At 38.1% G+C, this 23,882-nt stretch overlaps 1 protein-coding gene across 3 annotated transcripts in view; it reads right to left on the reverse strand.

The window, feature by feature from the left end:
• Positions 1-2,203: 2,203 nt before the first annotated feature.
• The window catches only part of ST6GALNAC3 (ST6 N-acetylgalactosaminide alpha-2,6-sialyltransferase 3), a 220,182-nt gene continuing 198,503 nt past the window's right edge, over positions 2,204-23,882 (reverse strand). Inside the window, exons 4-5 of one of the 3 annotated variants that reach the window (XM_069023243.1) lie at positions 8,104-8,211; positions 2,204-5,937 (exon numbers count right to left, since the gene is read on the reverse strand). In XM_069023243.1, the coding sequence (XP_068879344.1) occupies positions 5,751-5,937; positions 8,104-8,211 (295 nt within the window). In that variant the 3' untranslated portion in view covers positions 2,204-5,750. Of the gene's footprint in view, positions 5,938-8,103; positions 8,212-12,258; positions 12,417-19,536; positions 20,178-23,882 lie in introns of those variants that run through there. The other 2 variants (XM_069023248.1, XM_069023245.1) reach the window with 2 other exon arrangements.

The following is a 23,882-nucleotide window of genomic DNA, read 5'->3' on the forward strand; positions in this document are numbered from 1 at the left end:
CTCTGGGCAACATATGATATGAGAGAACGAAAAAGTACTACTTCTGCTGCTTGAACTAAGTTTACACAAAACTTACATTATTTATTATAGTGGAGAATAAAATGTCTAACATCCTATCATGCATAATACATGGTAAGAACATGCATTAGTTCAAGTTTACAGTCTCTTTACAGCCAGTAAATGAGAACAGCAGGCAGATGCTGATTGCTGCATATTTTGAGGAATTCCCAGAAATAGCAAAAGCAGTGTAAAAAAAGACATGAAATCAGCTGTTTAAGACACCCATAAAATAGTGACTCTTTGTGAGTTAATCATACAAATAATAACAATACCCAGTGCTATCTTTCCTATCATATTCAAAGAAACTGAGTTCAGCACCTCAGGTGAGACTGTGGCCCAAGCAAATCACGCTGCTGACTGGAAAGTGTGTCCCTGCTCTGACACTCTGCACGCCCAGGGCAGATTCAAAACTTTCCTGATCCACAGAAGGGGAGGATGGGCAGGCTTTGTGTGGATCACAGGCTGCATTAGTCAGATGGAGAATTCTTCTCCAATGGGGCTGGAAAGGGCCCAAAGCTGCAGCTGGGTGGGGACCTGCAAAAGCTGGGGGAGCAGGCGCAGATGTGCCAAACACAGGATTACGGTTTTCACAGAAGTCCTGTCTTTCAATGGAGAGAGACCTTCTCTTTCTCCTTCAACCCCTTTTAGAGGGTTTGCCTAGGAAACTAACCCAGAACAGACACACGAGACTTCTGTAGATTATGCTATACAAGGTTTACTTCCCTTTCCCTGTGACTTTAGCTATATACATCACAGCAATACCCAGAAAAATACCTATGTATCTGGTGGCTGGCTTCACTCCTCTGTGGTTAAGTTCCATTCCTGTGCATCCTCTCAGGAAAGAAGGAACAGAATGGGACACATCTGATAAAAATAAAACGTTTCTTCCGCAAAGGAATTGAATATAGTCAGGAAAAACAGGACTTTTTTTAGTAAATACATGACTGTTGTTCACAGTACATTACAATGCCCACAGAGAGCTCCTGTGTGGTACTACCACAGAGATTCACTCTTGTGGTTCATCATGAACAAACGCCAGGCTTGCCTGAGCACAACTAAAACCACACTATTTCTGACATACATGCAGGATAAAAGACAGCAAATTATAAGCATCAATATATAAAGTGCTTCTGATTTTCTACTTACTACGGGCATCTATATCCATCTATATTCACAAGGGATTACTTATTTAATTCTTACTTACCTGGACATGACTCCTGGTTGAGCATCTGTGCTCTGCTGCCAGCTATCTTTGTGCGAGGTCCTACCTCAGTCCAGCCCACAAGCAGGTGAATAATGAAAGACCATCAGCACCAGCCTGCCAGGAGTTGGATGGGCTTCTCTTTATTAATTCTGCAAAGCATTATGTGCACATGGCACTTCCCAGCCAAAATACTGCTCACCTTAGCACCCAGGAGTGCAAAGATTTTATTCTGGGGCAGGTGCAGTATTCATGAACTTGCCAAAGCCACTTCCATTAGTTTTGAAGTGAGTCCTCAGAGATTCCTGAATCAGTGAGTGTTCAGATAATTTGTGTCAGGCACTTCTTCACCCCTGGTGTTGTTTATGTGGAAATATTTAACAATACAGAATTTGCCTCTATTTTTTCCTGTAAAGGCCATGCTTTCCCATTGCTGATAATTCCTACTAGAGAGAGTAGGACAATTATTCTACACAGGAGCTAAAGGCATTTGAAGAAACTAAATACTTTAGTAAAGTATTTCCAGGAGAGATCAACGGGTACTCCTTGCCTAAAGCACTTTAGGGGCATTTTTTAGAAGTTGGAACACCATCTGCTCCTAAGTAGAGCTCTCCATCAGTTCTTCCCATTTACTGATGTAACTGATAGGAGCAGTCTGCAGATGGAGCCTCCCAGCCCAGATGGAAAGGGAATTTGGCTGGATGTATAGACTAATTTTTCTCTCTCTGAGAAGAGGCCTTGGTACAAGCAGAAGGATGTGATCTGGACATCTAATGGGGATGAAAAGGTTGGGATCATGTCTGTTGTGTCAGTTTGGAGAGAAAAAACAACACTTCTTAATTTTATTCAGTCAATTATCCATGAATAGTAATTAGCCAGTCAAAAAAAGATATTTTTAATGAAAATTTCTGCTCTACTTTGAAAAAAAAGTCAGAAGGTAATGCAACAGAAATTATATTAAAATTTAAATGTTTATTGAAACCAAGCCATTTATGCCTTTTTTCCCCTCTTTTTTTTCAACAAGTTTATTAAATCCCTCTAATTTTAAGAGAAACTTTTGGTGACTTCTTAGCTCACTGATGGCAAAAAAAATGCCAAACTATTTTTGAGCATTTCTCTATTAGCCTCAATGTGAAAATGCACTTTAAAAACCTCAGGTAAACTCCCTGCTTGTTTTATACACATGAGTAGTTGATTAAAATAGGACTGCTTGTATGAATAAGCAATTAGGGTATGATTACATTCAGGTAAACTGTAGTAGGTTTTATCTTAAAGAATTAATAAGTGATTCTCAGCCGATGTCTTAACTGCTCCCAGAAGGTGAACCATCAAGGTCCCTTATACACATCCAAGTCCTACACTCTTTCTTTAGTACCACAGCTGATTTTTAACAGATTTCAACCAAGTAATTTCTTTGTAGAATCATCTTTAACACAGTGGTCACAGTTCCTTACTCATAAAATAAAAATCATGTAAATACGCATTTAACTTATGCTAAAGACAGGCTCATTTAAATAAGGGAACTGATGTTCATTTTCTCTAGTATGAATGAAGCCTGCTGCGGGATCTGCTCTTAGTGCAAATCCAAGCAGAGCAACACTTTCACTTTGCTCTGTGACAACTGAACTCTAATTGTGTTCTCAATTTTGTGTACATATAGATGTTCTTAGAACTGTACTTTTCTTAGCTATCCTTTGTGATATTGTTTCATGCAGCATGCAAGCACTCTTCAAGGAGCTTCAGGATGAAGCACATCTTTTACAACACGTTTATGGTGAATTGGCAAGTATTAATTATCTTAGAAACTTTCTGAGGCTTTAAAACCACCTTGCACGTGAACAAGGGAGAAACACTGGGGGGAGAAACGCTCTGCTTCATGAGGACACTTCCATATAAGTCTGTCCAGCCCAAACAATTTCCATGTGCAGCGCTTTCATAGCAGTTTTCTATTAACCCAGAAACCTTCTAAACACCAGTTCAATTGGCTGATGTTCCTCTTTTCAGTTCCTCTTCCCTCAAGGGAATGATAGAATTTCCCAGGCTGCCCTGTACAATATGTGTGGAACATTCTCCCTACTTCTGCATTCTTCAAATCCTGCATTACAATTTTTTATTAGCTTTCCATATATCCAGACACCCATCTGAACTGAAAAGATGCATATGGTGAGAAATCTGGTTTTGCTACTACAGCTCTTCATCCAACCATGACCCTTTTTCACCTTTTGATTTCATCCCATGCTGTATCAGCCTACAACTGATTTTAAACTCCAGGGACAAGAAACAGCCACTTTTAATTACCTGTATATCACAGCCTGTAGTTTTCAGACACTTTGGGCACCTCTTCTTCAAAGAAATATAGAAATAAGTTGAAAACGGGAATATTCATCTCAACAGCTTTCAAGAAAGTCAGTCAAGAAAGGGAGTAGGAAAATACTGTTGTTCCCCTTTTCCAAACAGGAAGGTGTGACATAGTCATGCAAGAGGTCTGGGACAAAGCCTGTATTTGAATAGAGATGTTTGTCCAAGATCATAAGCATGGCCCCAGCCTTTGTCTGACAACCAGAACGAATACTTAGAGTACTAAAGTAAGCAGTGAAAGCTGAGCTATATTAAAAAATAAAATCAGAGAGCTGCATTTACGGTAGGAAATAGAAAGGGCAACAGAGATGATACCCTGGAATCACCCACCAACAGGAACAAGAAACCAATGATCAGGAGGAGGAATACTGGTGAAGAGATTTCCTCCCCATCCTAAGAGTTGGAGCTGCTGATGAGAGAATATATATGCAATGAACATATAAAATATAGATTTATATATACAAATATACAATAGGAAATAGTCAGTATACAAATACTTACATGTAAAAATAGCTTTTTACTTTCCCCTTTTCTTGATTTACAAAAGCATACAAAGTTTCCTGTTGCTTAATGTTTAAGTAGTGTGAGTAAACCCTGTGTGACATGTTCCACACGTAATTTCTTCAAGTGTTCACAGTATTGGCTATTACAGTGTTGAATCTGACATTCCAGATGTTAAAATATTCATAGGACACATTCTAAACTTAAAGCATTAGTTTAAATACAGTTAAATAAAACTCACATGTGTAGTTGAATTATGGTCATTTTACAAATGAGTCTGCTGCAGTTGAAAACTTTCCATGACAGTAAGCTTGGAAATACATATTTAAACTAGAGATGAGTGTATTTTAAGATTCTTGAACTGCATTTTAATATGCAGATAATACTGTGAGATGGGGATTTCTTTCAACTTCATCTGAAGCAATGCAAGCTGATAGAACTCAGTATTACAAATTATCCTCAGCAGGAAAGCGGATGCACAGAACAATTTGCCGTCAGATCCAGACACACTGTCACTTTCTTCAAATACCCAACAGACAAGAATAAATGACAGGTACCATTGTTTTTGTGTTAAGAATAAATGATATGTAGCATTCTTCATCAGGAAAGTGCTTAAATTAAATTAAATTAGTCCTCACAACTCCCTTGTGAGGTAGACAGACACTATCCTTGTTTTTAAAGATGGAGAAACTGGAGATCTAAAATAAATTATGATGGCTGCATGGGAAATACTGTCAAAATGCTGTTATTTGGATGTTGGAGCAAGTCAAAGGCACAAGTGGAATAAATGGAGATATTCATGAATGAGACAACTTTACACTCACCAGCTTGGGTACTGACAGCAGGCTTGGTACAACAGCCAAAGGTTCTTAATGGGCTGCAGAACACATCTTTGCCAAGTGTCATTCTGCTGGAGCTGAACTGTGGGACAACAGCTTCAAGAAGTACGAACTACATCGTCCCAGATGGTGCAGCCTGAACAGGCCGGAAGGAAGCTGCATTTCAGAAGTTATGAATTAATCAGGAGAATCAAGTAGGTAATATCTTCTCATTCAAGAGTTGGGTGCAGTTCAAGAACCATGCTTAGCTCATCTCTAATTTTACCACATATGCAAGTGCTCACAATATAGTGTATCAATATATTCAGGTGTTTTTTAAAATTTACTCACTCATGAAATTGAGGTCTGTATTTTCCCTTACATTTCTCTTGTTGATCTACTGATACCACAAATGGAACTAGTGCTTCAGTACAGCAAATGATCTGCAAATAATAATTTAAAATATCTGAGATGATGGACAATTTTCAAAGGACCACCAAGTTCTCTGTGTGTGTTCTCTGTGTGCACCTGTATATACAGAAAATCTTGTCTGTCTTTAACTGCTCCTGTCTTGAAGTAAAATCCAGTTAAAGTGCATAGTGTGGATTAAAACCCTAAGAAATAACAAACAATGTGTCTGCCTTCCACAGATGACTAATTTTGCTTAACAGCTGAACCATCACCCTCTTTGTCTTCTGGTTTTTAGTTTAGTGTTACCTAGGCTGAGAAAGGCCAGCCAGATGTAAGCAAAACTATTGTAAACGGAGACATTTTTGTAATATGCTGTTAAAGGAGAGTTAAGTAAACCAGTATCAAGACACTGTCCAGTTGGGATGTGTAAATATTATTGTGTGCTTCTTCGCCCATTTAGCAAATACTTTCTTTTCCGTGATAAACCTATGGCCTCCATATGGAGCATTTTCATGGAGAAAGTATTCCTCACACTCATCTCTTCCTGGCTCATAATAGTGGTAGGGAACTTTACGGAAGTCTTCTGACCTAGGGAAAAAAAAAGACATACTTAAGTACTATTTTCAAGAAAAACATAAATATGTAATGTACCTGAATACAGGATACAAGCATCCTGGCTTGGATCAGCAATAGTGTGCCCAGCAGGAGCAGGGCAGTTATTGTGCCCTGTAACTTGACACCAGTGAGGCCACACCTCGAATCCTGCATTCAGTTTTGTGCCTCTCACTACAACACAGACATTGAGTGAGTCTAGAAAAGGGCAATGGAGCCAGTGAAGGGTCTGGAGCACAAGTCCCATGAGGAACAGCTGAGGGAGCTGGGGGTGTTCAGCCTGGAGAGGAGGCTCAGGAGGGACCTTATCACTCTTTACAGCTGCTTGAAAGGGAGTTGTAAGAAGGAGGAGGTTGGTCTCTTCCCTCAGGCAACAAGTGACAGGACATGAGGAAATTGCCTCAAGCTGCACCATGGGAGGTTCAGACTGGATAGCTGGAAAAATTTCTTAACCAAAAGGGTTGTCAAGCACTGGAACAGGCTGCCCAGGGAAGGGGTTGACTCACCACCCCGGATGTATTTAAAAGATGTGCAAATGTGGCATTTGGGACGTGGTTTAGTGCAGACTTGGCAGTGCTGGGTTAACGATTGAACTCCATGCTCTTAAAGGTCTTTTCCAACCTAAACAATTCTATGAATGATCTGAAATGCTTTCCATATGTCACCACTTGAACTCCTTTGCTAAACTGTATAAGGGCTTTTACTACATCATGGTTTCTAGGAATTTTACCTAAAGAAGAAGCTCAGTGTATGTCTCAGCATACACTGACCTCATCAGTCAGTAAGAAGCTGATGGGCTGGCTCTTATGGGCACTGCACATTTTGTTTAACCTGTGATAATTCAGCCCACAAGCCTCCCTCCCTAAGTAGTCTTCTCATTGGAGAACTCAGCTGTTGAAACCGGTTCTTGAACTGGCCGAACAAGGCAGTTTTAAGAGTAATATCCAATATAAGTAGCTAATCCAGTCAGAATTACAGCTTTAAGGAAACCCATCCTTCTCTGCTGCCAACAGTGCTATCATGCTGTTGACTGGCAATGCCAGCTTGGCTGAGCTCTCTGAGGACAACCTTAGTCCTGTCACCCCTCATCTCAGGGTGCCTACTGTGTGTTTTCATAAACAAAGAACAACATATGTTAATTCTGTTCATTCCATCTGGATGACTCAATCAGTGAGATCTGCAAGTTCTAAAAAGTCAGCCTCTAATGTTAGGATATCCTAATTAAACAGCTGTGACTCAAATTCTGTTTGTGAGGTTTTTTTAGGTTCTGCCAAGAATGAGTCTCACACTGAAGTGACACAGAACGTGGAGTGAGAATCTGCACAAAGATTTGACTTTAGGAGCTCATGACCCACTGGATTGGTTACATGCAGGACTTGAACCAGCTTAGATACAGTAGCTGTGTATGTGCTAGTATCATGACATTTCCTGCTTTTCTGAAAGAATGAGGAGTGGTTTCATTTTAAATTTTTCTACCATACACAGTAGATTAAAGTATTTAACTTTGACTTTTAAAAATTGTGTTTAGAGTTATGCTTCTGACAACAGGATTAATCCACTGTCACTGTAAGGTCACCAAGAGTAGTTGGTTGGAATTTATGTCGGTTTATGGTGATAGAGCTCACAGGACTTGTTTTATTATCTAATTAGAAACCTCTACTACTCAAAACAAGCCATATATAACCTAGAAAGTTCAAGTAGGTTGCTCAATGGTGGTGAAATGTAATTTCAGGTAACTATCCTGGGCTAATCAGTTTATTTCACTTCCAGGTGTATTTGGTATTCAGAAAATAATATATTAGTTTTTTCCTCTATAGATTTGTTTTAGCAGTGGAAGCAAGTACATTTTATCAAAAGAGTATGAGCATACTTTGTTTCCAGCAAATTCAGAAACTGCAAAAGATCTTTCATTAAAAATAGTTCCTTATGACATCTGATGTTAGATTTTGTAAATGTTGTTATTTTATCATAGCAAATGCCATATCAGGAGGGAATATGCTGACAATAGTGTTGCATCAATGCAAAACACTGGGAAATGACAGCCTGATCCATTTTTTGGATTTATGATATTAAAATCAATTGTGAAATTTTGACAAGACATCAGAACTGTAGACGCATGAAAATAATTTTCTATGATCTTACTTGCAGTAGGTGTCATTTATCATCCCATAGACATGAATTCCATAGCAGGCATCCATAGCCAAAATTAAGGTAAACCAACCCGTGCTGAGATATGAACCTGACTGGACTCTGTAAAAATACAACATACACAAAACAAATTGCAATGAGAAATTATCAACATTTTATCAAAGAAATACAATCTATTGCCTGGGACAAAAGGCATTAAGCAGCTTGACAATCTGTCAAAACCACACAATTACTTTGAATTATTTATAGATATGCTCTCATTCTTCCTAGCTTGGGGCCTCCAGCTATTGTCCACAGAAAAAAATACCATGTTAAATATTTGAAGTCAAACAATGTATCTCCCGTAAGACAGAAAATAATTATTTTCACATCTGAAAGATAGCAATTAGTGGAGTTTGTAAAATGAGATAAAGTTTACCAAAATACAAAGTAATGTCAGAATTTGTGGTGTGTGCACGTCAGTAGGCACCATCCTGTTCTGCAGATTAAGCAAAATCTTAATCTGCAGTAGGCTATCCTCAACCTGAAAATTCACACAGTAATGAAACTTCCGAGGATATTTTGGTACAAAACCATCTAATATAAGGTTCTGAAAACCAAAATTCTGTGCACATCCCTTTACATAATTTTGTGTTATCATTCTTTGAGATGATACAGCAGAGACTAAACCACAAGGGGATAGTGCCCAGATTGAGAGTCTTTGCTCAAATGACTAGATATGTTCAATCATCCCAAAAGTATTACCTGCACCTGCAGTGAGAAAAATTACATGTGTAAGGATCTGGCTCACAGACTGGCTATCTGAGCAAACACATGAATTGTTAACCACAAACCAAATCCTGTTTGCTCTGCTCACACAAATGTTATCAATGGGGGACTGGGAGTCAACAGAGCTACCCAGATAACCTGGGCACGCAAGACTCATTGCTTTCAAACCTCACGAGTAGTGAGAACACACTCAGCCCTTGCTGCTTACAAACTGGTTGAAGTCCAGCTTTGTGCATGTATTGCTTTCAGTTTGACTAAAATCAGTGAAAATAATTATCTTTAAATTATTTAAAAATGCCCAGTTTCCAAAGAAATTTATCAGAAAACTCGTAAAACCATCTTAAGAGAGCACCTTAATAGAGCTGGGCGTGAGTCAGAGGAGGTGATATATGAGCTTTCTGACACACCTGTAAGCTCTTAGCTTTTTGGTATGGCAGGGAGCAGTCTGTTCTCCATCCTGAGTTAAAGCAGCCTAAGGTTTGCACACAATTCAGTTTTGCTGTAAAAGAACTCCCAAGTAAGCCTTTGTGCAAATCAGTTATTGCCACCAACAAAATCTTTTGAAAACATTTTCATCCTGGGGTAGGAATAAAACTTTCATGTGGAAAAAAAATCCTATAGCAACTTACCCAGCCTATAAGCCACAACTTCCCTGTGAGACAGAAGAACCAATCTCAGGTGTTTCTTCCTGGTTCACAGCAAGAATGTACTAAGGTCTCCTGCCTCCCTCCTCCTGAATAAATATACCAATCAGTGGCTTTTGGCACAGATTCTGTGTTACTTCCTTGCTCAAGTCGAATTAAATACTATTTAAGACAATGGGTGAAAAAGTAGTTGTACAACCTTTATCATGACAATTACCTGGCACATCCAAGTCTGAGATTCAAATTCCTTCTCTGATTAATACCTTTTATTATGGATAGAAGAAAAGCTCCAAGAGCTTTACATTCCTAAAGAAACTCCAGGGCACTCCAGTTTAAATAAACCTTTGCTTTTTTTAGTGAAAAACAAATATCTCAACTCCTAGAGTTGAGTCCAAGAACACTGAAAGTAGTTAAATATTCTCTTCCTTGTGCATGTATGTCATCCTTTATGGGTGAGCTGGTGTGAACTTCTATCCCTACCTTTCCTGAAAGGTCCTTTTCCTTGGGGAAACAGCTAAGTATCTGTTTAGCTGCTTTTGTAGAGGACCATACTGGAAACAATAAATAAAAGAGTTAACTTAAACTGAAGAAGGACAAGTGGGAACCAAAGGCAGGGTGTCAAACACCCATGTTTCATTAGGTGGATACCAACTGTAATTGTGCTTCTTTTTTTGACACTTTTATAGCCATGAAACTGTACATCTGTTTATCTGCCCCATCAGGATCTTCATCTCTTCAACCAGAATGTTCTGCAACTGTCTAGCAGGGAGAATTCCCAATCCAATTCGTGTTATTTCAGAGTAACATTCTGCCATGATAAAAGGCTGCATTGCTTCTAACTTGCTTTCAGCACTTGCACCAGGAAAACACTGGCCTTGAGCTTTTAAAGCATTTTAGGATCATAATAACCATTTACAAGAACACGATGAAGATCAGGACCCTTCCAATAATGGAGGTTTATTGGACAGCACTATATTGACAGTAGCATCTGAAATTTTCTATACTCAGGAGGAAAAAGGAATTTAAAAAAGGAATTAATCAATATTTCATGTCTTGTTTTAACACCATTGGACCTTAGTCCTCTCATCTATATACTGCACTGGCAGGATAAATAAAAACAGCAGTGAGTTCCTAGGTACCTTCCCTGGGAGATGAAGTACATGACAGAATACAGATTATATACTTTAAACCAAAGCACTTACATCAATCCCATTTTTTCCTCTGAAGATACACAAGAATACAAGGGAATATACTTAAGCAGTGGGGATTCTGGATTATTTGGTAACACCTTAGAATTCAATCTGATACCATAAACATACTTTCAAAATTCTAATGAAAGCAATATTAGAAATGTGAAAACAATTTTAGCTGTCCCTAAAAAGCCATAAATCTCTGAATACCTTTTAAAATATCATCCCATAAAACTGTAGTGCAAAGCAATGTCTCAGTCCTTACTATTATGCTAACACTGTGCACTCAATTTCCCTCTCTACAGGAGAGTTTTACATGTTTCTTGGTCAGGGGCTTTTGAGACTCATTAGAGAAAGAGTTCCTCTTGTTACTGTAATTGCACTCAAATTTCAAATTTTACACATTGAAAGAAAAAAATCCTCCATTTCTAGGAGGATAAGGCTATAGCATAAGGCTATGTTACTGCACAAATGTGGGGGAATGAGGATATTAATCCCAAAATAGGGTAAACAGGAGATTGTTAAATATCATCTGTAGAACTACAGCAGGCAGATCTATTGTGATATATGTGTGTGCAACAATCCCAAAATTGTTTCCTATGGATCAAAGTGACTTTTTTTTTAATAGTCTAAAATTAATGGGGTACCAGATCTAGACAGGAAATTGTCTCAACAGCTCAGGAGAAGATAGTGCACTATTTTTCAAAAAACACTTTTTAAGAGATGGCTTTGCTTTCAAGACATGATTTACAGCTGAATGCAGCAATAAAAAGGCAATGCTCACAAAAAGTTACTTGGTTTATCTTAAAAATGAAAGCCTATTTTGCATACTTCCTACTTTATTAGGGATTCTTAAAGAAATGTTAGTTATTGGTTGTAATTAACTTGGCTAAATACCATCTGCCATTTCAGAAAAGTACATAGGCATATGCTTAACATTAAAGACCAGTGAATGAACATGAAAAGACCAGTGGAATCATCTTAGTTAAAATGCTTGAAATGAAGTATATGCTTGCTTATCTTGCTCTTAGTGAAGGTTTAAGTGCTTAAAATGTCATTATTTAATCTCAGAATATAAAAGTAAGCTCCAAGATTAATAGTTGAAAGTTTCAAGTCTCAAAACATAGAATTGCATTTTTAGTAATGCCTTCCATAAGCTCCAGCAGAAAGAACGGACAACAGTTTCTCACAACATTACAAAAGGCACTTGCATTCTGTATTTTAGAAGAAAATGGTAAAAGGCACTTTTAGGATTGCTAGAATTGTAATATGTGATACATAAAGCTTTAATTAAAAATTAACTTAAAATAAAAGAAATTAGGGCTCTTTAGCTTTAACTTTCCACTTTTTAACAAAAAGAGTAAGAAATTGATATAAAGAAGATGGAACAGAGAATGCACCCAAAAAAAATGTTGGCAACTGAAATTCATCTTCTTTGACATCTATAACCATGCTTTGATGTAGGCTAAATGAAGGAAAAGCTAATTCCTTCTGTCATTGGGAGCAAATGGAGGAACATAAAATATTTCCTCAGTGATCCAGGGCAGGTGAGTTCAAACCGGGTAAAAGTTTTGTTGTCACTTGAGTTCTGATTTCACCAGAGAATTCCAGGAAGTTCTTTTCTTCATTCAATTGTTCCAGGATTTTTTATGTGCACAATCAATTTTAGCTCTATGGTTCAATGGACTGTAATTTCCAGTGGGGACTGCAGTGGTAAAAAATAAAAATGAAAAAAACGCTTGTGAAGGCAAAGATGTGTAGACAAGCAATTGCATGTCAATCTGACTGCAGAAAAGAACTTAGAAGCCTATTTTTAAATTCTTTTGGAAGAAACTAGAGATCACAGAAGGTCAATTAAGAGTGTTAATTAAGATAAAAAGCGGGGAAATTCAGTACTTCAAAAAGCTATTAATTAACAGAGAGCTTGCCAAAAGCATTAGATAGACACTTTTCCTTTTTGACTTAATTTCAAAATATTGCACTAAAGTAAAATTCAACAATGACAGATTGAAATGACAAAATTCTCCAGGCCAATTAATTGACAAAAATTGTATCTTTTCATAAAGGTTGTTTATAGAATTAATCCTCAGATGACTCTCCTACCAAACAACTGAATCAGCAGCAGCTTTATTTGCAGCAGCTTGTCAGGCCTCTTGATTAATAGATAAGTATAAATAAGAGTATTGGTCTAAACAAAGAGACCTATAATCCAAAGAGCAGAGGCTTTATAATGTGAGATGCCCTTCCACCAAAAGGTTTTTTAAAAATGATTCAAAATAAACAAAAGTATTTTCAAAACTATGCCAGGATTGACTTAGACTGTGTTCAGGTAGAATTGTCTCTGGTACTTATTTGTATCTGTGGTGCATCAAGAGACCATTAATCCTCTGGGAGGGGGTCAGGGTACTCTGGTTTTGCCTGGCACTCTGTCCCATGCCCTGTGTCAGCCTCATCTGTGACAGGTCCTCGGGAATGAGGGTAGAACGTACACATCCCCTCTGCACTCCCTTGTTCAAGACAACCAGCTCTTTTTCTCCCTGGGTTTCTCTGGGTTTTTGCATTGCTGAATCATGGTATATATCCTTACAACTAAAAATATGGGAAATTTATCTGCCAGTGCATACTGGTGATCCACTATGCAATTCTGTACTAACCAAATTAATGCTGCCATTGTACTTATGTTGACTGAAGCTTCCCTTCTTTTTTTTTTTTTTTTTTTTTTTTTTTTCCCCTGAGGAAGCATCTCTGAGTACAGCTGCTGAAAAACTCTTCTGCTTTGCCAAATTAAACACCCACATTCCCCAAGTCATGGTTTTGGTCTATGCCTTCCTCTTCACATCAGATGTAGATTTGTAAATGACAGATTGGAATGAGTTGACAGAAAAATGCACCCATCACTGAGAGAACAGCAAGGCTCTCACCTCTCCCCTGAGGAGCACATACACTTCTCTTGCCAGAGAGCTGGTTTTTTGAGAGGAGAAAAGGAAGTATATTTGGTACAGGAGAAGGGCAAGACTCTAAATCTTGAAGAATATCAGCCCTAGCCTGGATTTATTTCTGTTTTCTCTAAGACATGGTGCTTTGTTGCTAATTATTTCATTACATACTTTCTGCAGAAAAAATAGCACAAGAAGAGCAAAGAAGATGCAAGCACAGAGAATTGATTTCACCTGGTAAAAATGGTTGCTATTTCTGCATTATAAAGATACCTGTTAGGCAGCCATTTATCATAATTATTCATTCTTTTGTACGTGTCTCTGTGTGTGTGTACACACATGTGCTTGCTCTGCACTCCATAATGGTGCAGGACATCTAATAATAAACAGCCATGCCCCTCTAGCAGTGAGCAGGCTGCCTCACACATCGTGCTTCAGGTCATTCTGAAAAGTAAAACATTTATACATGGACAGATGTTTTATTGTCCATCATGTATAGTTTTATGCAAAGCTTAAACAAGTGGAATGCATTATGAACAGCACAGACCACGTTCCAGATTCAGGCAGGGACTGTGCCCAGCAAGATGTACCTGGGTATGGAGAAGTGATGCACTCCTGCCAGCCCAAACTCTTGGTAGATCATCCTTACTGTGAATCCTGAAAATAAACTGCAGTTGAGTGGCACACTGTTCAATCCATCTCCAGAAATATTAGCTTTTTGTTTATATTAATACTGCACCAATGGAACACAGGGACAAGAGTCCATTTCAGTTGAGCTGGCTGTAAACCTGCAGTAAAGGCTACTCCTAGGTCACAAACTAGCCCATGAGACTCTCTCCCCACAATCTGATTTAAAAAGACATGTAACGATTAATAAATCCCATGTCAAAATGGCATCAAAAAAAAGACGGGAAGGACACTTCTGAATGATCACAGAAGGTAGTAGAGAAATGATGGTTTTGTATTTAACTGCATCTAATTAAAAAACCACCAAAACTATTTGACTTACTATTTACGATTTTGGGCAAGACAGGCAAAACCAACATTAGAAATAAGGACTAATCTGTTACTACAAGTACTGAAATACCTGAGGCATCTGCTTGGGTATTTAATTTGTAGATATATTTCCAATCTTTGTGTTATGTACATTTTAAAAAATTTGCTTCCTTTCTTTCTTTGGTCTATTCAATACAGTCATGGAAACCTGAAACAAAGGGGGGAAAAAAGGCAGCAGCCTAAGAAAATTTAATTCTGCTGTCCAGGCTTCTGTAGTTTCCTTATTTCTGATTCCTTGACCTGACTTTGATGCATCTCAGTTCAGTTGTGAACTCAGACAACAAGAGAAGGAAGTCATTTCACTCAGTCAGAGAATGCTCCTTCAGATGCCTCTGCTGCTGAGCTTAGAGAAGAAAATCAGAATTCCTGTTTATCAAGGGTGATCATAGAGGTTCAGCTTGCCGCAAAGCACACAGAAGAGAAACAAGACTAAAGAATTATAATCGTAAACTCTGCCCTCCAGCCTATATATTGCACATATATATTATTTCAAGCTGATTCTCATGCATTCTCAAACCTGTGCTAATCTTTTCAATCTGAATGGCATCCCCTGTAGAGAGCACGAATTGGTAGCTAAATTTCTTACAGCTACTGGGCTTCTGCAGGTTGCACTGACTCTTCAGGTATGAATTTTGGTCTCGGTGCAAACCGTTCACAGAACAGTAAAGCCCAATTCCAGTCTTTTTTCCTTCTCCACTCTCTTCTCTAATCCTTCTGTTTCCAGAAATACATATTCTCTTGATTTCTCTTGAGTTGAGATTGTTTATTTCTCTTAATCAAGATTCTTTATTTCGCTTTCTTAACTACAGACTATGGTCTGAGCCACAGCTCATGCTACTGTGTGCACTCAAGTTATTAGTAGAAGCTGCCTTTTGTGAGTCCCTGGGTTGCACTTGTCCCCTGGGGTCTGAAGTTGAGCAGTTTATGCACAATCACAAACAACCTCGACCTGCTGGAGCTGCACTGTGCAGAAAGAAGCACATGGCTCCACTCATCTCCATTTGCACTTGGATTTTGTTGATGAGCAAATGTATGTTTAAATCAAGACAGAATGCACAGAAATGTTGCCTGTTACAAAAATGCAAGTATGTTTAGAATGAAGGAAAACTAAATTCACATAAGCAGGTTTGAGGGCTAAGCTGCTGGCATTTTTACACAGCCATTCTTCTCTTCAAAAATCACCTGAGTAAAATTCACTCCATGCTTAGGGAGACTGAGTTTATTGGGAAATGCAACTCTTCTGGTCTGTGCCAGCAGAGCACTTGCTCCACAGGACAATTACTTATGCTTGCAGTGGTTGAAGCAAATGGGAGGTAATGCCAAATATCCATTGTGGCACCATGGTGTGCCCCTGTCCCACTGTTCCCCACTTTCTATTGGACTATACTAGGCCAAAGACTTACTGCAACCCCTGGTGGCTGTGGCAAAGGGAGTGACAGCTGAAACTCTTGACTCAGGTTTCAGGGCTGGTGCCACAGCCCTCTGCAGGGCAGCTTTATGTGCTCTTCCCTTCACCAGTAGCTGCGTCCAGTTTGTTGAGTCCTAGTTCAATACTTTCACACAGCGTGGAAGGGAGTAGAGAAGGACTTAGATTTTCATCCTTTGTAACCAAAAATCAATCAAAATTAAAAACTGTGCCAAGTGGAAGAAAAAAAGACAACAGGGCCTTTTCCCTGCATCTACATTTAAATCAGTATTTGCTGTCTTGGGTCTGCACATTTTTCTACAGGGAGGATATAAACTAAACAGAGCTGCAGTTAATCCTGGATCCCTGAAGAGATTTAATTAAGGAGGCTTTCCCACCCTTTTCTTTTGGTATTAAAGGGCACTCACTACCCCTAGTTGCATATTTTAGTGAAACGTATTGTAGGCGAATACAGAAGAAATTTCTTGATTAGCTCTTACCTTCTCAATACAAGATACTGAAAAGAGTTCACCTAACCTTGTCTGAAAGCAGCTTAAATATTTCATAAAAACATTTTCTATTAGGTTGGGTCTTTTTTATGTTTAAATCAAAAATATGATAAAACTTTTTAAAGGTGCGCATTGTATGTCTGCGACATTGGGATGTGAGCAAAAGCTTTTATAAAGATATTTTGTTTTATTGCTATGGTGAAAATGAAAGAATAGCTAGCATGAGATTGTACGCTAACTCTGTCCATTTAAGTGGGAATATAGTCAGCTAACAGAACCCACACCGATCTACATCAGCTGATACCCTTTCAAATCTTCCACAGTCTGTAGTCATTGTGGTAGTTCAAGAACTACCTCTTTGATATTGACATGGAAGGGAAGGTGATGTTACATTGTTCTCCCTACATTTCACATTTATCTGAGAACTTTGCTTTTTACTAGGATGGATGCCCATACAAAAAAAAAAGGCTTATGGAGGGCCAGAATATTAACTGTAAGTTTTATTTCTGAACAGATAATGTTCACCAGAAAAAGAGAATTCAAACTCTACAGATTAGACCTTCATTGGTGCACATTCCTCTATCAACAACTCGTCTGTCCCAGCTGTGGTATTCAGAAGAGTGTTTCCAGGTATTCTAAAATTAATTCCTAATTTGTTGCTAAATTACTAACTGATTATTTGCATTACAGTAGCACTGTGAATCCTCACTGAGCAAGGCACTGTACACACACAACAGTTCTTGAACCAAAGAGCTGAACTGTCAAATACCCAAGAAAACCAGATTCTTTGGAGAAAGTACATGTACTTATCCCTAACACCACATCACGTCATTAAGCCATGTGCTCTGGAATTGCATCCGGAGCCACAGAGCTCTTCTCTACACTGTCTATTTGCACTAACCAAAAGTTCATCTTAGATTATGGAACATCAATATTTTTAGCAAGAATGAAGTTTTAAATCCAGACAAATTATTCTGATATGGAAAAAGGAGGTAAAAATAGAACTTGCATGTGTCTGAATTTTAATTCAATTGCAAGAGGCCATAATGTAACCCATCAGTCAAGCTTTGAAGACGAATTGCTAATTAACACAGATGTTGCCTTCTCTTTTACTACTATAACTTTCTCCAGATTAACTTTTCCTTAAAGTATCAAAGGAACAAAATATTTCTCTTTCCTTTTCTTCTTTTTTTTTTCTTTTTTTGACATACATTTTAATGAAGCACACTCACATATATAGGTATCACATTACAGTTTAGTATCAATATTAGGGTCTTGCTTACTATTTATATTCCATCCAAATGGATCAAGTCTTTCACTGCTTTCTTAATTAACTCACCTCTGTCCAACTATCAAGAAAGAAAGAAATAATGCTCACATCTGAGCTACTGAAACTTCCTCTAACCCCTCCTGGCTTACATAGTAGCTGGTTTTCTGATGGGCATCTTTTGCTCATGCACATTGTGGGCAGAAAAGGTTGAAGCCTAATTAAAGCCCCACTTAAAATATAGGGTCCCAAATCCTCAGGAGACACAGGATTAGCTTTTGTCGTTCCTCTTCTGTTCCCCCAGTCACTACATTTATTCAGCACATGCCTGCAGCCACTGGCTCAAATATTTACATTGGAGGCAGCACCGTGATTGCAGGCAGACATATTTGGCAGAGCAAGAATGGCAAACGTTCTTCTCTCAGATGGCAGCCTTTAGAAAAAGTAAGATACAGCAAACAGTTCAGAAAAGCAGGAGACTGCCACAGAGAAGCTCACAGGAAGAGAAGCTATGGGTCACAGAAGATTTCCTTCTATCCCACTGAACAGTTTCTTCAACACTGGACAATTTCAGAATATTTTCTTCCAATATTCATTGAATAGTCTGCAGGAGGTTAATAATACAAGCGGAAGCCTTGAGAAAAATCTCCATACTTATTAGAATGGCAGTAAAATGCTTTAAACACGAATTTTTATGGCTTCTCTGCTATCAACTGAAGTAGCAAATTAGTTAATTTTCCGAGTCTTTCACAATCCAGCTTTGTGAGAATAGTAAACACAAGAATCATCATACTAATCATCTAGCCAGCGTCAGTCTAAGCTAATGCTTAGGTATCAAGAATGGTCAGGACTTCAGTTAGTACCAGGAATATGATATTTCCAGTGAACCCAAGTTACTAGAACACATTCATGAAGTGTGACAGTGGTCCTTTGCTTTATAAATAAATGCTCTGATTTGTCTTCCACATTATATTTCTCTTAGTAGCATCATCTTTTCCGTGATTCCCAGTATCACCTAGTTAAGACTTGGCTATGCTGCCACAGAATTCTGCAGGCAGTCAGCTCCTCGAGAAGGCCATACATGTGACAGGATCCATCAGAGGAGCCTGTGGCTGCTCCCCTAGCACCAAATTCAGGACATCACAGTTAATTGAATTCTTATCTACAAGATTTGCATAACAAACATCAAAACAAGCTAATTCATTACAATTAGAAACTGCAACCCACTTGCCACAATTTAGCTGACTCAAGTCTAGACTACATCCTTTTGGCACCAAACTGCAAAATCTAGAACTGACAATGGTTATATTGCAGAGAACCTCAGGTAACACTAGGAGCTACACTGCTGGAAGGAGCACCAGATTAAAAATTAAGAGTTCAATCACACACAATAGCAGAGATAGTGTCACAATTAGCTTTACAAAACAACATCATTCTTTATAAAGCTTTTTCTTTGCCTCTTCATGCTATGTTCCTGATAAGCCCTTGCCAACAAAGACATTATACTAATTACAATTAGTTATACAAAGTGTGGGACAACTTAAATGATTTATTGATTTTGCCTCATAAAATAAATGTTATTCTGAATTCCAAATTTACAGTAAGAAAAATAAAGCAGAAGCCACAGATGGCATGTTCAGTCCAGACACGTATGAATGTGAATATACTTACACGGACGCTCAATCCATTTAAAACTTTAATCTTTTCCCTGGAAAAATCAGTGCAGAGTAGGTTTTATGCAATTAAATTCATTTTTCCCCTGAGCAGAGACATTTAAGGTACAAAACCAAGAGCTAAGCTGTTTAAAAAAAAAATGCTTAGAATAAAGAGGATCTTCCAACAATTTTTTTTTTAAAATATCTTCAGGCCAACAAATAAAAGTATGCACGTTTCTCATGCAATATTAATGTGGCACTATGTTTGCATTTGACATAATCTATTATCTACATGCAATCTGAAGACATAAAATAATCTGAAGTTGTGTTAAGTATCTTTCTGTGTTAACTACCAAACTGTGGTAATGACCACTTCATACCTAGGCATGGAAATAACAAAGGAATCTTTTTGCTTCAGTTCTTTGGGAAATCTTTCTAAGAATTACTACAAGACCCTCCTTTGTCCTCCATCCTGCAACATCATGAAGGTCCTGTAATCATACTGAGAATTCGCTTCTCTTGTGAATATCCTCAGTGTTCAAGTGTATTTCCAGGAAGGGTGTGCAGCACTGAGAGTCTGAACAGAACACAGCGCTTGATCCTTCAGGGGGACCCTCTCGCAAGTCCATTTTGAATTCCTGTGAAGTTCAAAAAAAATATCTAAACTCACTGAAAAATGAAGAGCTGATCCATCCTGATGTTCTCCCAGTCCTTTTTACATGCCCCATCTCCACAGTGCCAATGCACTCAAGCACTTAAGATGTAACCTTCTGTGACACAGACCATGAACGTACACAAGAAAAAAGGCTTAGACGCAACAGCCACCCCCAGGAACCAGCAGGTTTACTCCCTGCTCTCTGCAGTGCCTTTTGCCACTACACCAACCATTTTGTCCTCAGTCTTGTCAAGTGAAGGCATAGCACTTAGGAAAATACATTTCTCTTTTTTTCTGGTCTGCAAGTCAGCATTATCTGATTAGGTCTACTTCCTACAGCTTGTTCAGTCTCGCTTATCAGACACACTGGAAAATATTTCCAATAATAAGCCAGTAGAAATCTGCCTTCATATCTGGTGTCAGGCTACATACAACAGAAATCTTTTCATTTTAGTTTTAAAGTATTGCTTCATTCAACAAGCTGACTGCTGGCTGACACAACAATCTAACCTAAAGGCTATGGATCAGCCGGTAAATGCAGAAATTCTATTAGTTTCCAGACCTGAGGTTTACGCCTTTCATTTCAAATGAAATCAAAATCCTACACATGAATAGGTAAAGCACAGAGTAAAGATCCTTTCTTGAAACCATCCACTACATATTACATGAGCGCAAGGAAGAAAGCAGTTTCTGCATCTTGTAGATACTGTATTTCTTGTGCTCAATGACTCTGGCAAGGATGGTAAATAGCAGACATAAAAGAGATCCATTTTGAGGAAAAATTAAAACCATGACGAACATTATATTAGGCAACGTGAAATCCTGCAAAGGTACAAAGGCATATTCAGATATGCTTGGTATTAACAAAACTTCTCCAAGCTTGGATAAATTTGACTTTCTTACCTAAATCCGATTTTAAAAGTCATAATAAAACTTGTCTATGCTTTAAACGTATTGGAAATGAGCATCCTCGTTTAGGACCAGTAGAAGGAAATAGTGCAAAAGTGCATACTACAAAGTATCCAGAATATTGAGAAGAGTATTTCTTTTTCCAAACTGAAAGAAACACCACCAACAAAAAGAGATTTCATTCCTTTGTTCTTTCTAGAAGTGTACATATCCAGCTTCATATATAAATACAAGAGATTTAGGAGTGATTGACTCCTAACTTCATTTTGCTGTTAGCTCTAAAGATATATGTTCACTGGAAGTTCCCAGAGCACAGGCATCAGCATTTTGACACAGTATATGGAATGAATCCCCAAATTAATAGCAGAGAGTATAATTCACTTCTGGTGTGGTTTTCCTTCACAATGGTGGATCATGATAATCTTAGAGCAAGAAAATCAATTGTGATTACATGATCACACTAATAGTGGTTTGATTATTTTTGCTGTAGGTCTTATTCTGTGTATTCAGTTAAGGAAATTGTTCCACAGCTTTGCTATTTATTCAGGAAAAAAAATACAGAATAAAAGCATGACTTTTTGTTCCTTGAAAATTTAGCTGTAATATTTGTCCTTGGAGTATGTCATTAAACAGTAAAGAAGCTTGTTGGGCTCCCTCTTTTTCATTATATAACCCTATTCACATCTTTCATTTGTACTTTGTGTTTATCTGTATTTAATCTGCATTTTCTCCTGACAATAGGTTTGATAGCCTCTTGTCTCATTTTGTGCTGATGCTATCTTACAGCTTGATGAGAACAAGTGAGTTTGTATTCTTTATCATAGCTCTTAGCTATTATAATATACAGTTCTCATGTGTAGATATCCCATACATTTTCTCCAAGAGAGGTAGAACTGTAGGTGTTACACAAATATAAAGAAATGTTACCTCAGCTAGCTTAGAGTGAAAGCAAACAGAAACATCAAGATGCAATGTACAGGTCAGCTCTCCCTTAAGTCCAATAAGTCAATTAAATCACAGCTTATGAAGAAATAAAAAAAAGAACCGCAAACATGATAATTCTTGTTTATCTCACAGACGATAACAGAAGTGCTGCTTTATCTTGTCCTTTTGACAGGTATATGCCAGCACTTCTGATTCTGCACAAGTATTTTTGACAAGGAAACGGTGCTCTGTACTCTTCAGTCAAAGGCTGACCTAAATGGTGCTTTAAAAATAACATTCTGTTGGGTTTTACTAAACCAGGGCTGCACAAGGCTAATATAAAAGATAAAACATAAAATATAAAGTCTGAGTGGGCACCATTGCTTATGTAGTACCTTTCATCACAAAAGGTTTTTGGCAGAATACATGCACACTGACAAATGCAGCCATTAGTGCATGGCAATAATAGAGGATAATTTAGGATGAGGATGAAGAACCACGTATCAAGTGAACTCCCCAAAAAAATGGGAGATGCTTGTTCAATGCTGGCAAGAGAGGAATACTGCTATGGAGCGTTTCCCAATGCATTCTTGAATTACCTTGGAAATTGTTCACCTAAGTACTGACTGGATCTGACTACATTTAACTTGTTTCATCTGATGAGACCAGGTTGTATGGCTGAAAGTTTGTGATAAGAAGCCAGTGTTAGAAACTGCATATCTCAGAAAAGCAAAGCACAACCCTAAACCATTCATACAGAAATTATTCAATATAAACAGGTAGTTTCTTCTTGAACTGCTCATATAACAGTCTGTACCCATGGATCATTAGGAAAACCACATGCGTACACAGATTATTACCATATGAAACAATGAAGACATCCTACATCCCCTCACAGGTTTGCCAGCATTGCTCAGGGGTTCGTTATTTGAGAGCATTGTCATTATCCTTTATCTTTATGCTGTGTAGTATTGTCCTCCATTGTGCAGTATTCATTATTACACACTTTGTCATGCACTGCTTCAGCAGATGTATGTAACACACACAGATTACACCAACTGATTTACAGATACCACAGACATACACTGCACTCACATCCATCAGAGTATTCCTCACCCTTACAAGGCAAAGAGCAGAGTTACACTAGTTTATACACTGGAAGATCACACTTTGTAAATGTTGAACGATTTTAGAGGTGACATTATGACTTTGTTTTCCTTCTGTTTGTTCCTAAGAGGATGTAAGAAATAAAAATGCACTTGTGGGGGAAGCATTATAAACTAAACTATTTTCTAGATTTCAGCAATTGTTCAAAAGCTTGAGAACAATAATACAGGAGGAGGAAGAAGAGAGAACATCTTCGACTGAGATCATTCAAGTTTGCCATTTACTTATACAAGTATAACCAGAGAACTGCTCTTCAAACAGGGAGCTGTCACTTCTCCTCTGAACTTGAGTGAAGCTTTGTTCTTTTTTACCTTTGTATTTTTATTTGATTTCTCTGAGTGTAGGCAAAGGATTAGTTTGAAATAATGCTTTTTTTCCCTGCAGTGTGAAATGAGTTTCCCACCTCTAACTTGCAAAATACAATGTATCAGACTCCATAACATTTAAACAGAGTTAACAGAGGCAGGCAACTGGAGTGGAAGAATTTTGGGCAGAGCAGTGTTTGAAAAGATGCTAGATATTATCGTCCTCAGTCCTCAAATACCACAGTAAATGAGCACATAAGTCAGACCTCATTTCTCCCTGGAACATTTTTTAAAACTGTCTTTCCGACAGATTTCTGGAGTTTCCCCTTAAGAAGGGAGTCTGGGATGAAGGCGTTACAAATATAAGTTTATCTCTTCTTGGT

Source organism: Aphelocoma coerulescens, chromosome 8, assembly GCF_041296385.1.
Source record: "Aphelocoma coerulescens isolate FSJ_1873_10779 chromosome 8, UR_Acoe_1.0, whole genome shotgun sequence".
Lineage (NCBI taxonomy): Eukaryota > Metazoa > Chordata > Aves > Passeriformes > Corvidae > Aphelocoma > Aphelocoma coerulescens.